Raw genomic sequence first — 14,837 nt, forward strand, 5'->3', positions numbered from 1 at the left:
AGTTGTGTGTGTGTGTGTGTTGTGAAGTTGTGTGTGTGTGTGTGTGTGTGTGTGATGTGAAGTTCTGTCCATATGGGGGTGTGTGGGGCCTTGCAGTCTGGGTCCTGATGTGAAGTTCTGTCTATATGGGGGTATGTGTGTCTGTGTGTGTGTATGAAGTTGTGTGTGTGTGTGATGTGAAGTTCTGTCCATATGGGTGTGTGTGTGTGTGGGTGTGTGAAGTTCTGTCTATATAGGGGTGTGTGTGTGTGTGTGTGTGTGTATCGGGGTGACAGTGTTGTAGACTAACGAAAGCAGATTGATTCAGTCATCAATCCTCTTCAACGTGGAGAATAGAAAAGATGGAGGAAGGCCAGGTTCCCTTCCTGCCCTAACATCTGTGATTCTCTGGTTTGCTTTCCAACTGTTCTCTACTCTGTTTTAACTCAGGTTTACTGTCTCAGTGCAGAAAATATTATAAAGTAAGACTGGGTTTCCCTGCATGCTTGTTTACAGCCCTAAAGTCATCAGGTCTCTTCAGCTTCATTGGTGTGTCCATGAGACCCAGGGCCTCAGCTTGAACCAAAGAGTGGTTCTGCCTGCACTTCAGAGATGACAACAGGCCTGGTCATTTCTGGTAATCCTTTGCTGACAACATTGGTTCTCATCACTTCTGTTGCTTGAGCTTCCTCTTAAAAGACACAGAGGCTTAGTTTTCTTTAAATGTTGCCGGGTTGTCCCAGTTTTCAGCAGATAGTACAGTTATAACCAGCTTTACTCATTGGAAAAGACTGATGCTGGGAAAGGTTGGGGGCGGGAGGAGAAGGGGACGACAGAGAATGAGATGACTGGATGGCATCACCGGACTCTATGGACATGAGTTTGAATGAACTCCGGGAGTTGGTGATGGACAGGGAGGCCTGGCGTGCTGTCATTCATGGGGTCGCAGAGAGTCGGACACGACTGAGCGACTGAACTGAACAGAACTGAACTAGCGTGGTGACAGCTCAGCTTGCCACACCACCGCATGTTGAGTTAGCGTTTCCTCTTCGGGGGTTCTGCTGCAAGGAGTCCTTCTCTCTGGACGCCTCCTCCTGCCTTTAGCTGCCAGCCCATAAGAGTGGCAGGTGGGGGCTTCGTCCCTCTGCCTCCCCTGGGAAACAAGTCAGCCCTCTTTCTTCAGCGGGGTTCCCTGCATGCTGCAGAAGGCAGACCCCGATGCCCCAGTGCCACCGCACCCACAGAGCGTTCACTCGTGAATGAACCTCCACTGAGAAAGGAAGGAGGCCTGTTTGGTTTGGTCTGGTTTGAATCTGGCTCCTTGTGTGGCTTACCTGTTCAGCCCGCATCTCCCTTGGTGTGCTGATTTACCATCAGGAAAAAATGGGCGCAGTTTTTCCAAGACTCAACCGAGTAAATGGGAATCTTAAGAGCAGAGTCCGCCACCCAGCTGAGAATCAGGTCTTTAAGTTGTGCGGAAGCTCGGGGCGTATTCACATTGCTGGGAGAGCTAGTTTCTTCCCAGGGAGCTGGCCGCCTCTGGCCCACAAGGTTGCTGTCTTCTGTGTTTCGGTGGAGGCCAGTGATGACATCCGGGGGGGATTCAGTAGGAAGCCCAAGTTGGTATTCCCCATTAGCCAAAGCTAATTGTGTTTTCTGGCACCGGAAAGAAGTTATCCTTGGGACAAAATGACTCTAATTAGATATCCTCCTTGCCAGATTCATCGCTTTGCCACACTGCCAAAGACTAGAGACTGCACCACGCTGGAAGAGAAAAGTCTGTTGGCGCTTACAAAAATCTTTAAAAAAATTTTTTTTAATGATTCTCAGTCAGGCAGAAGGAAGAATATAAGCTTCCTTTTAAAAAGCCTGACAAATTGGGGGGAAAATGGAATGGCCTGATTAAAATGGAGCCTCACTAATAACCCGTGTCTTCATGGCAAACACTTAGGGCTGTAGGTCTGTTTTTTGCTCCTTCCTGAGTTTTTTCCTACTAAACCAGGGCTCCTCATAGAACATTGGTATCTGATGAGCTAGATGGACCTGTTCCACAACTGAATTTTAATGATGGGAGCGGTGCCCCCAAAATTGTAGCATGGAGGGAATTTAATGGATAGAATGTTCTCTGCTTAAAATTTTTCTCCCGTGAATTTTTCGGACAGCTTTGCTGGCAAACTCATCATTAATCTGAATGGGCCAGTAGCAAGCCCTTGTTAATGTAAAACTCGGAACAGCTCAATGTGGTTGGCTTCTGTGTTTCGTGGACCATTCTCATGGTTATCCTTTGGAATTGTAGCCACATTCACTCCATCGTCATTCCTATTTCATAGATAGGCACTGGATATTTTTCCAGTATTGTGTGTATCTCACAGCACACTCACGATGAAGTCAGAAGTCTGTCTTTGAGAGGAGTTGTGTCTCAAAAAGAATGGACCACTTTCCCAACTTCCCAGGAACAACGAAAGAATGCAGGTTGGAGGGGGATGGATGGAGGGGAGCGCTCACTCAAGTGTGTCTCTTTGCTGCACTCAGGACACCGAGAGATAATCCAGAAGTGGCTCTGCTTCCCAGGAAGCCGTGTCGAGGGCCGTCAGGAGCTCAGGCTCCGGGGCTAGGCTGCCTGGTTCCAGTGTTGGCGTCACTGCTCCCAAACTGTGCCTGCATCATCAGATTTACTGTCAGGGTCACTTTCTTTGTAAATGGAGGAGCAGTTCCTCCCTAGGAGAAGCAAATGAGTGAGTTCTTTAAAAATGCTTTCAACAGTGCTTGCCTCATATAAGCACATATGATAACAACCGCAAGAACAATAGCAGCAACTGAGTAAAAGTGTCTGTTCTTATTCAAAATCATCTTCTCGTCCATGGAAGCGTTTCTGCATTGAGCACGGTCTGTCATCACCCCTTTCACCGCTCCCGGGTCTAGATTCAGTGGACAGCAGCACTTGGAAGTAGTCCAGGAATGTCACCTGAGTGCGCCTGAACAGTTGTGGGATTCCGAGAGGTAACACAGTAGATGGATACCTCTTGTGGGCCAAGCGCTTGATTGCAGTTGCGGTGGTGTGGACTCCTACTGTAGAAATATACCATTAGATCTCCTGGTTCCTGGATGAGCCAGTTAACTCTCCTGATACAGATCTGAAACTGGATTTATGGTGCTTGGGATTGTCCAGGTGTGCTGGATCAGGCCGAGCGTAGAGTCCTGGAGCACGGGTTTCTGACAACCCAGGGCATCTGTTGGACATCTGCTGTGATAGACACCCCTTGATTTCCATGTGAGGGATGAGGGCAGCATGGCCGTGACCTGGAGAGTCCAGTCCAACCCTGTCTGTCCAGCTCCTGCTCACCCCCAAGTTCCTTTTATCAAACTTGTTCATGCTGCCGGGGTCAGTCCTCTTGGAATGGAGACCCTCACTCTCGACTCCGAGCTCAGTGGAGGTGGGTCTGTAAATGCTGGTCTGCCCAGGTGTGGATGCATGTGAGTGTGTGTCTCGGTTAGTCCCACATCCAGGCATCTGCCGTTTATTGCCTTGTCTGGTGGTCATGGGAAGGGTGAGGAAGAACGGCTGAACTCTGAGACATTTGACTCGGTCGCTGCTTTAGCAGCGTGGTAGGTTGTAAGACAAGCCATTCACATTGGGAGATTTCTTCAAGATTTCCAAGGGCATTTTGCCATTCAGAATTATTTTTTTTTTCGGAAATTATCTTCTTATCCTCTGCCCTTTGCTTTCTGGGGACTAGGTATAATAGTTTTTGAAATAGTAGTAAAGTAGTCATTTTTGCCACATCTCTGACAAAAGCGTGCTGTGATCTCTTGTTACCATTGTGCTTGGAGTGGGGAGGGGATACATATGTGAATGAGGTGGGTTTTGTGGAAAGTTCAGTCACAGATGGCTGGCGTTAAGGATCATGAACCTATCATCTGTCATTATTTCAGAAAGCCAGGGATATGATTTCACTGTTATATTTGTGCCCTGAGATTACTCTCCCTGAAAGTGCTCAGGAAAACACTTTGAGGTCGCTCGAAGCCCATCTGGAAGCCCATGTTCCCAGCTGATCAGGATGGAGTGCCTCTGGGCTTTGACCAGGGAGCATTTTGATCTCAGGGAGTCCACTGCCCTTGGACCTCAAAGCTGGCCCAGCATCACTTGTCCCCCTACCCAGGTCGGGGTGTAGGCCCTGAGTGTCCCTTGCAGGGAGGGGCAGCTGCCCCCTGGGAGCCAAGACCCAGGGACACCCTGCCAGGTGCCTTGTTGTGACTTCCAGAGAAAGCCTGCCTTCTGGTTGCTGTTTCTGCAGCCCCGAGAGACCCTGCTCTTGCTGCATTTTGATGAGGAATGATGCTGTGGTTTCCCATTCCTTTTCACCCAGATCTGTTTTCGTGTTTTGCTTTTGTCTTTGAACAGGCTAACCGGCCTCCCGCAAAGCTTAACCTGTTAACCTGCCAAGTGAAAACCAACCCTGAGGAGAAGAAGTGTTTTGACCTAATTTCACGTAAGCTTCTTTCTCAGACACTCTGCTGCAGAGAAATTATTTAAACTCTCGTCTAGGGCATCAACCCCATTTCAAACAGTACATTTTGAAGAATTGCTTTTCATGGAGAAATGCCTTTTTTCCAGTGACTGCATCCTCTCTTTCCCCTCCTGGTGACTACAGTCAGCTTGCTGGTCTCTTGGGTTCAGGACATGAAGCTGCGCCACTCGGGGGCTCTGTAAACCCGCCACATCCTCTCCACTTCCCAGGCCTCCAGTTTCCTCTTTGTAAACAAGGAGATTGTGCTAGATCAGCCCTCTAGCCTACAGTCCTCTCACTGTGAAAACAGGGCAACCCTGTCTTCAGAGCTTCTCTGACTTGGGGGATGTTAGAAACACTGCCATATTGGCCTTGATGCAGCCCCCAGCAGAGCCCTTGAGACCCCCAGGTTGGAAATCAACTTATTTTTCCACCACAGAGTCAGTGTTTCTGTTCCTGCGTGCTGCTTGTTTCGGGGGCACACCCAGAAGAACCCCACAGACCGCTCCTTTGTGGTGTGAGGCCTTTTGACCTCCCCTGAAGATGAATGCTGTCTCATTAGCCTCCGTCTCTCCTCAGATCGTGAGGCTTTTAAAGATTAGTGTGGGGTTGTATTATTGAACCTGGGGAGTTTACTATGTAGTTTAATGCTCCCAGCCCCCGGAACGATCAAGGGAGACAGAGCAAAGTGAGAAGACCCTGGCCTGATGAGCCTCCTGAGAGGCGGGGATCGGCCTCCTGCCTGACTCTGCCTGACTCTTCCTGCTGAGCGGGTTGCTGGGGGCACGCATCACCAAGACACCTTTCTTAACACACGTGGGTGGTGGGGAACCACAAGTCAAGCTCCAGACGGGCAGCAAGGGTGCAGTTTCGGGTGTGGGTCCACCAAGCCCCCAGGAGTGCCCATTCCTCCTGAATCTCCCCCTGCAAAGCTAGCTTGGCTCTCTTAACCAGAGAGCCCAGAAGAGGAACAGACTGACCACCGGCTTTAGCCATTTCCCCACAGGATCCTCCTTTACCCATCTTACCCCCAGATGGGGATTGCCGCGCTGATCAAGCTGTCTGTGAGCCTGGCTGCTCAAGGAGGACGTTCCTGTGGCCAGGCCAGCCGTTCCGGGAGCTCGTCCTACCCCCTTGCCCTCAATACCCTCTCCCCTCCCCCCCATTTACAAATCCAAGTCCTGAGCTGTTAGCCTCAGATCACATGGTCCACTCGGTGCAGGAGAAGCTGGAGACGGTCTGGGTCAGTCCCCTGAGTGGGACGGACCCTCCGGGTCCACATGGAGGGCAGGTGGCCAGCTGGAGCCTGAGCCCACAGTGGAGGAACAGCCTAGCCTGGGACCCGGCATAGTGGGTCTCCGACCACATCCTCTTGCTCTTCTCCCTCCAGCTGAAGCTGCTAGAAACTATTCTTGGTGTAAAGGCATCTTATTTAGTGTGCATGCCAGGGAATTCTTATTTGGCAATCTTCATGGAGAATTTTCCCGGCTCCCCACCATTCACGTGCTAGAGCACAGAATTAGCTATGGACGTGGGTTGCTCTCCACCCCACCCCACCCCCATCTCCTTGATTTTCCTGTGCCTGGTCTAACCGTGAAGTGACTTGGGGAGAATGGAGGGTGTTAGCCTGATGTCATACTGGGGCCTCTGGACAAGCTGCCGTGGCCAGGGCTTCCCCAGGACCCGGGGTCTGCTTGGGGTGGGTGAGGCCCTGTACCCCAGGTAGACTGGAGGTGGGGAAAGTGGCCTCTCTTCTCTTCCTAGCATCAGGCAGCAACGCCCCACTCGGCCACTAACATCTGCACTGCAGGATCAAGTTTATTTTTCACTTGACACAGTTCTCTTAAACCCTGTTTCTTTCCTCAGTAACGGGCGTGGGGGTGGGGTTTCCTCTGGGTGTCAGAAGAAAGGTAGGAGGAGGCTGGAACCTGGAGTCAGAAAACCTGGCACACTCGTTCCTACCCCTTCACCTCTCCAGGCCTCAGCCTCCTCTCGGCCAGCTCACCAGAAGTCTCCTGAGGACTAAAGCGCTTGCATGAGTGTAATAACAGCAGAGGCTGGAGATGCTGTGTTTGCTTACTTTGAGGGACACGGATGTTTATTCTGAACCCAGAGTATAGGCCCTGCCCGGCCCTGCCCTGCTGTCTACAGAACTTGGATCTCCCTCACCCCTTTTACTTTCTTTGTGTTTTAAATTTAACTTTCTTTTTTACATTGTTTCTGGACCGATTGTAGACAGAATTTCTGTATATCCCTTATCCAGCCCTCCTAATACTGACAGCTTAGTACAGAACAGCTTAATTCCATTAGCTAGTTAGTCACTCGGTCATATCCGACTCTTTGCGACCCCATGGACTATAGCCCACCAGGCTCCTCTGTCCATGGGATTCTCCAGGCAAGAATACTGGGGTGATCCTACTCCAGGGGATCTATCTTCCTGACCCAGGGATCAAACCCTCGTGTTCTACATCACAGGCAGATTTTTTACCATCTGAACCACCTCCAGGCCACGTCTGGAGCTGTGAAAACCAGGAAGTTTGCATGGCTGCGATGCCTGTAACAGAATCTTATTCACAGTTTACCGTTTCTTCTGTTAGTGTCCTTTTTCTGTTCCAGGGCTTCACATTGCTACTGCTATTTCGTCCTAAGTCTCCTACAGCCTATAATGATCCTGTATCTTTCCTTGTCTTTTGTTACTTTGATACTTTGAAAATTATTGATCAGCTTTTTGGTCACCTGGCTCTCAGTTTGTATTCCTCTGATGCTTTCCCAAACTGGACTGAGGTTACACATTTTGGGCTAAGAACCCAGAAAGCTTGTAAGATCTTTGCTTTAGAAAAGGCTTTTATACTATTCAAAGGGCCACAGCAATTGGGGACCAACTCTGTAGCAAGTTAAAAAAAAAAAAAAGACTGATTCTCTTTAGACTTGAATGGAGGAACCAAGGCGGCTCGCTAATTTGCATCACAAAACCACAATTTCCAAGCCAGGGCCTGCCTGCGAAGGGGTGGGAGTGCCTGATTGTACACAAATCATTGACTTCCTAGCGGAGTTTAGACTGTTCCCAAGGTTAATTACAAACCACTTTCTTTTGGAATTGTGTGTGAATTACTGTCCAGGCTTATAATTGACAAAAGTCCCCTCCTTGCCCTGCAGATGACAGGACGTACCACTTTCAAGCCGAGGACGAACAGGAGTGTCAAATGTAAGTTACACAGCGGAGGAATCTGGGACGGGCCATTGTCCTTGGGATTTAACAGAGCGTCACTGTTACTTCTCTAGATGGATGTCCGTGCTGCAAAACAGCAAAGAAGAAGCTCTAAACAACGCCTTTAAGGGAGATGACAACACAGGGGAAAATAACATCGTCCAGGAGCTGACGAAGGAGATCATCTCAGAGGTCCAGGGCATGACGGGCAATGACGTGTGCTGTGACTGCGGGGCGCCAGGTGACCCAGCGGCCCCCTCCCAGCCCTGGGGCTGTGGAACATGGTCACGGATTTTCGCTCTCCTGTCACATGTCCAGTTCAAAGCAGCCCAGCCCAGCCCGGGCTCTCTGAACTGTGTGCAGACTGTGTGGGGAGAGGGTGCCTGCCTCCCAGCCCTCAGAACAGGCCCGGGAGGGGAGAGAGCTGAAATATACAAATGCTTTCTGAGAACTGAAAACAAGCACACAGTGAGGGTGAAGCCGGGGTCACCGGTCACTGTTGGCTGGAGGCTGCGGTTCCTTCCGGGGTTTTATCCATGCTCTCTTTGTATCACGTCTGCGGCAGCTTTAAGCTGCTGTCTAGCCGATAACCCTGGAAGAGCCACTAGCTTTGTCAGATGGCAGTTTTCCTGTTTGGAAAGCAAACGGACCAATCCAGACTGCTTGTGGGCCCCTTCCAGCTGCCGTGTTCTGTGAAATGAGGTTTTTATTTCTGAGTTTTGATAAAGCCTGCTGGGCTTCCTGGGTGGCACTAGCCGTAAAGAACCTGCCTGCCAGTGTAGAGATGTAAGAGACGTGGGTTCGATCCCTGGGTCCAGAAGATGTCCTGGAGGAGGGCGTGGGAATCCACTCCAGTGTTCTTGCCTGGAGAACCCCATGGACAGAGGATGCTGGGGTGACAGTACATAGGATTCCAAAGAGTCAGACATGACTGAAGCGACTTTAACACTCACTGGGGTTTCATATTTAATGGACAGAAATTTTCATTGTAGATTTTAACAAGCAGTACTTTAAAAGTTTAAACATCTTGTAATTCAGATGGAATGGTGTCAGGGGAGCTGCAGAGTAGTGTTTTCTGAATATTTGTAAAATGGGAAAGGTTGTGGCTTGGTTAGGATGGCCACTTACCTTCTCGTTCCTCTAGTTCTATGATGATTTTTATTGAAAACAAAGCAAAGATAGAGTGGACAGTTGAGAAGGGCCATGGTGGGGGGTGGGGGGTTCCTGTTAGGTTGGAGGCTGTATTTGGGGGTAATTTGAATTACCTTGTGAGGCCTTGGACCATTAATAACATGTCTTTGGCAGGAAGTGAGGTGGGTAGCAAAAGTAGTAAATTGCACGTTTTTCTTAGATGAGGACATGTAGTACTTGGACTTCTAAAACACTCTTATAAGAAAGAAAGTCAGAGCTACAACATGTTCGTTTTAAAATGCTAAGACAATGATAAGACTATAAAGTATTAGTAGCCTACTTTAATATGACATGACATAGTAAAGCTTGTGTCTACTAAGCATGACGCAGTTGATAACAGCAGAATAGGTCCAGAAAAGTGGAAACACAGGTGCCCAGGAGTGTTTCCAAACTCGGATAAAAATTTTATAACTTGAACATATAAAAAATAACTTCGTGATTCACATGACCAAGGTTGTAGTATTTACCTGCAATGAGTTTCTGAGGGCAAACAAGCAGTTCTAAAGAGAATTGAACTTCCGGACTGTGCTCACATACTCAAGTGTGTTTTATTTTGAATTCTGAGTTTTTCAGTAAACCTAGCATTCAGCAAACCTTTCTTAACTGCTTACTGTGACACGTGGTTAGGACACTTTCTCGAATAAGTGAACATGCAGTGCGAGCTGGGTTTGAACCCGCGTAAAGGCAGGGCTGCGGTCTGACTCTTCAGCATCAAGCAAGGCCTCTGGCCTCTCTGAGCAAGATCATGAAGGCACCGGCCCTGTTTGCATCCAGATGCTCATGTATGTGTTAAATGAGCTATAAGGAAAGCACCTGTAATTTCTGAAGCTCTTGTTACAGGTGGAGCTGTTCCTGCTGTAATTGCTTCAGCTCTGTGCTGAGCAGAGCTTGGCATCAGTACATATTATGTGTTCTCTGCTGGTATTATTAACATCTTTGACATACAGACATGTGAATTAAGACTGTCCCCCATGTGGCACTAGACTGTCCCATTTGCTGATACAACCTGGTTGCTGGTGGGTGTGGTCTGTGTCCAGGGACCCATGACCACTAGAGGGCACTGTGTTCTATTCTACGCACAGCCCTGCCTCTTGGGCGTATTTATTAAATGAGTGGAAGGATAGGCAGGTGGAGCCGTAGGAAGAAGGAGAAGAGATATGTGCACTGTGTTTGACTTGTGTACTTAGTCACTCAGTCGTGTCCGACTCTGCGACTCCATGGACTGTATGTAGCTCACCAGGCTCCTCTGTCCATGGGATTCTCCAGGCAAGAATACTGGAGTGGGTTGCCATGCCCTCCTCCAGAGGATCTTTCTGACCCAGGAATCAAACCCAGGTCTCCCATACTGCAGGCGGATTCTTTACCATCTGAGCCACCGGTGGTAATTAATGATGGATGAGGGTTCCCACTGCACCTCGAATCCTGCTGCATGGTGCATCAAAGCTCCATGTTGAGTAGTAACTATACAAGAACAAAGCCCTGACCCTGGCCCCCTCCTTACAAGGTTCGGTGTTCCTCGCTGTCTTTGGCAGATCCTACATGGCTCTCCACCAACCTTGGCATTCTGACCTGCATCGAGTGTTCTGGGATCCACAGAGAGCTGGGAGTCCACTACTCGAGGATGCAGTCCCTGACGTTAGACGTGTTAGGAACGTCCGAACTGCTGGTAAGCTTCAGGTCCCTTGATGTTGGAATTTTGGAGTGAACACAGATGAGCTGAATGCGAGGTTTCCATTTTGGTCTCCTAAAATTCCCCTGGGCCTGGTAGCTGTTGATTTTATTGCCAAGTACATTTGGGTAATTAGAAACTCACGGGTAATCCCTCCTCCTCAGCTACTAGAGGTTGCGGGTTGCAAAGCTTTATTCTTAAATGACTAAAATGGAAGTGAACTCGTAAAGGAGTGTGGAGACTGGTGTGAGTGTTGGCAGAGTCCCATTCACCCCAGGCATTGAGAGGACACAGAGCCCAAAGCCCCTTCTCCAGAGTCGTCAGACAGATTCTGCTGAGTCTGTGGTCACTACCTGGCTGGAGCCTTGGGTGGACTTTTTCTCTGCCCCTTATTGTTTGCCTTTTGGGAGAGAGAGTGATATTTGCTTCTACTGCCTGTATTTCTTTAAAAAACAAACAAACCTCTCATTCTAGGTTCAGAGATACACATAGCCATGCACTATAGATCACTATTAGAGGTTGAAGCATTTGCTGTGAAGTGACTTTCAGAGCCTGAAGACTGTGGTCCCATCAGGGAACAAGTGCTTTGGGGTCACCTAAAGCATGAGCTCTTTGGAGTGTTTTCAAAGTCTGTAACTGCTGATTAGAAGGCAGTATTTGAAGTTCTTTGTTGAGATAGCCAAGCATTGGACAGTAAATATTAAGAGGATATTGATTACCATTGATTTTAATGTCAAGAGCAATAGTCTTGGCAGAAAAATCAATTGCTGTGGTCAATAGACCTCTCGAGGGGCCGTAAATCTTATTGATGACCATTCTGGAACAGACGTGTCTGAACTTGTAATGCATTTTGAACTATCTTGTCAAACAAATCCTTTGTGTCTTTCCAAGGAATTCCTTTATGGTCTTGAAAGACAAAGCTGGGAGAAACTACAGTGGGTTCTGGTAGCCCAGTTAGTAGCATCACTGATTAATTGAAGTTTAAAACTAAGCTATCCTTGGCAAGACCCAAGCAGTGTATTCTTTGTTACACAGTACAATTATTGTTAATGTCATAATGCATACAGGCTCCATCATAGATCTGTGTGTGCAGGCAGTGTCCTGGGTAACTGGAGACAGCGTAGACATGAAACGTTGGTAACTGGCGACAGCATAGACGTGAAACCCTCACGTGTATTGTCATTGAGCACTGCTAAACCAGGGTAGCTGCTATTATAGCCCTTGTTATTGTTCAGCTACTAAGTCAAGTCTGACTCTTTGTGACCTAGTGATTTAAAAAAAAAGAAACAGTGGGAAGTGTTAACTGGTTTACGTTGAGGTTTAATTGTTGATTTTACGTGAGGCACTTTGCAAAGCACTTTGTGTATATTAGCTCATTTGCTCTTCAACCCCGTGGCCTTGGTATATATTATCCCCATTTTACAGAAGAGGAACTGAGGCTTAGAATGTTGTAACAAGCCCAAGGTTACGTGTTATCCACACACCGGTTCTGGAGTGGTGGGGGCCTCTTTAGTCAGAGCTCACACTCTTAACCCCCAAGGACTCACCCCATGGGGAATGCATAAACCTCACTGCAGCCCCTCCGTATCCCCCCTCCCCATCCCTGACAGTGTCTACAGCCAGCTGTCTGGGAGGCAGAGACGTCCTGCTTTGTAGTCTGCTCAGTCACATGATGTAAACACTCCCACTGGGGCCATTTTCAGGCCACCATGTGAACCACTGAATGAGCCATAAGAAAGATTTGGTCACACACGTAGAGTAAGCTCACCCCACAAAAACACTGTTGTTGCAAGTATCTTCAAAAACAGAATAGTGAGATGTAGTAAAATCAGAAGTGATGAGTTTTGAGGACTGTTTTTTTTTTTAGTATAATTTTTATGTTAAAGCCACGCCGTACTGCTTTCAGGATCTTAGTTCCCTGACCAGGGATCAAACCTGGGTCCCCGGCAATGGAAAATGTGGAGTCCTAACCACTGGACCACCGGGGAAGTCCTTAGTGTAGTTTATTTGATCATGAGTTTATAGAATGTAATTTTTAATAATGACTGTTTAACAGCTGAGCTTGTATAAGCTGGTGGGAGCACATCTGTTACACCTGCTTAAACACGTCTCAGAAATTTATCTGATGGTCTGCGTGAGACTGTTGCCTGCTGCAGAGGGAAGCGCCAAAGAGGGCTGGAAGGAAAATGTTTCCGTCTCAATGAAAGGAGGAGGCGACTTCTGATCCCTGGCTCAGAGCTTCCTTCCTGTCTCTCAGAGCCTCATCTGTATAATCTCTCAGGCGTTTACAGTCCGACCAACTCAGCCATTATGGAGAAATCCAGGCAGAGGCCGCTTAACTGACAGCTGCAACTATTTCTGATGTCTAATCTCTGCCTAAACTCCCTTATCTAAGCCTCTTTTCCTCCATGATTATCAGAAAAACAAAGGGCAGAGGCCTGAATCACGTGGGGTTTATTCCCACCCTCTCTTTGCCCTGAACTCTAGCCACTCGCAGGAAGGGGAAGTCTCCCCACCTCTCATCCCAACCCGGTTACTGCGGACGTGACCCCACGCCCAGACCCTTACTTCTCAGGTAGAGTGTGTGTGTCAGGTGTTAGTAACACTTGTAAAGCATGAGAATTTCAAGCCTTTATAAAGCACCAGGTTATTTTGTTCAGACAGATGCTGCCTGAACAGAAGATCTCCTGAAGGCTTGACTCACACACATCCTGTGTGTGGATGTGTGTGTTTAGAATTCCACCTGGCGCATAGTAAGAACTATCAAGTATTGCCTCCTCCTCCAGAAGGATTGGAACAAAATCCTCCCAGAAGAATGATCCGTGTGTCATAACATGTGAATCCTGCAACCAGCCCGACTGCTCCCTCTGTGAGCTCTTCAGGTTCACAGAGCCGTGGTGTCAGGGTCCTGGGCTGGGTTCATCGGAGTGTGTCTTCTGGGGTCGCACATGGTAACTAGACTCTCTGAAAGAGATACGAGGGTGAACTGGAGGAGGACATGCTGGCGTGTCTGAGGCTGCAGCCTGCCCCGAGCCAGGGTTCCAGCCCCACACAGGGGGTGCTGTGACATGAGATGGGGTTTCGAACAGCCTGATGGAGACAGCAGAGATATGAGCAGGCAGCTTCGTTTCCTGTCGGCATTGCGTTCTGAACAGACAGATGCTCACCCCGTAAAATGCCGCCTCTGTCACTCCATATGGCCTCAGCGTAGCCCTCATGATGGAAGTCTTTAATTCTGTCTAAATTGTCTTGCAAACAGCTTCCTCTGATGTGGTGCTTCACCATTTCTTTTTTGTTTTTGTTTCAAGCATGCTGGAGTCCCATTTTTAGTCGAGGGGTTTTAGCAGCCTTCGTGAAGGTGGCTGGTTGGCAGTCATCTTTTCTTCCCTTTTCCTTCTCCTGGAATCACTTCTTATTCAGTGGAAGGAAACTGGGGTAATTGAGGTATTAATTTGATTAGTTCAGGGAAGCTGTGCCATCTTAACTCGTGTGCACCAGCTTAATACCCTTAGATGTTAAAACAACTCTACTTTCAGAAGGCCTCCTGAAAAGCAAAGATTTTAAAAAGATAAATTTCCTCCTTAACACAAAGAGTATGATTTCAGCTCCAATTTTTAGATCCTTCATAGAACAGTATTGTTGGTATGAGACTGCTAGTTTCATATGATCAGTTTCACATTGTAAATGAAGTTACTAAAGGAAACTTCAGTGTTCTGTAATTGAATTTGAGTCAGTAATTTAAAGGGCTTCCCAGGTGGTGCTAATGATAAAGTATTCGCCTGCCAATGTAGGAAATGTAAGAGACACGAGTTTGATCCCTGGGTTGGGAAGGTCCCCTGGAGAAGCAAATGGCAACCCACTCCAATATTCTTGTTTGGAGAATCCCATGGACAGAGGAGCCTGGTGGGCTATCATCCATGGGGTCGCAAAGAGTCAGACAGGACTGAAGTGACAGCACGCATCCACAGTAATTTAAAAATCATCTAACATCAGAGAATGGGGTCAGAAACCCCAGGATCCCACAATCCTGATTCAAGCCCGTTTTGTGACCTTCTCTTGCCTCCTTCTCCTGAGGTTGTTAACAAGCTATTAAATGTAAAGCAAATGAACTAACAGCTGGGTCTGTGAGAGAGAGGAGAGGAAAACCCTCAGAAACTGAGAGCCTCCTTACAGATGACACCGCTGTTTCACTTGGGGCTGAAATGAAGCCATTCAGGCTGCAAAGAGCAACAGGAAGTTGCAGCGTCAGCCCCCGTTTACTGAGTGACTGTCATGCTCCAGA

At 48.1% G+C, this 14,837-nt stretch overlaps 1 protein-coding gene across 2 annotated transcripts in view; it reads left to right on the forward strand.

The window, feature by feature from the left end:
• Window positions 1-14,837, forward strand: part of ASAP2 (ArfGAP with SH3 domain, ankyrin repeat and PH domain 2) — a 160,061-nt gene that overhangs the window by 113,778 nt on the left and 31,446 nt on the right. For both annotated transcript variants that reach the window (XM_055400978.2, XM_055400979.2), the window contains exons 12-15: window positions 4,382-4,469; window positions 7,644-7,692; window positions 7,770-7,936; window positions 10,419-10,552. In XM_055400978.2, coding sequence (XP_055256953.2) covers window positions 4,382-4,469; window positions 7,644-7,692; window positions 7,770-7,936; window positions 10,419-10,552 — 438 coding nt within the window. The remainder of the gene's footprint in view (window positions 1-4,381; window positions 4,470-7,643; window positions 7,693-7,769; window positions 7,937-10,418; window positions 10,553-14,837) is intronic.

Source organism: Moschus berezovskii, chromosome 11, assembly GCF_049115385.1.
Source record: "Moschus berezovskii isolate FMDL1 chromosome 11, NW_MosBer_1.0, whole genome shotgun sequence".
In the NCBI taxonomy this organism is placed as follows: Eukaryota; Metazoa; Chordata; class Mammalia; order Artiodactyla; family Moschidae; genus Moschus; species Moschus berezovskii.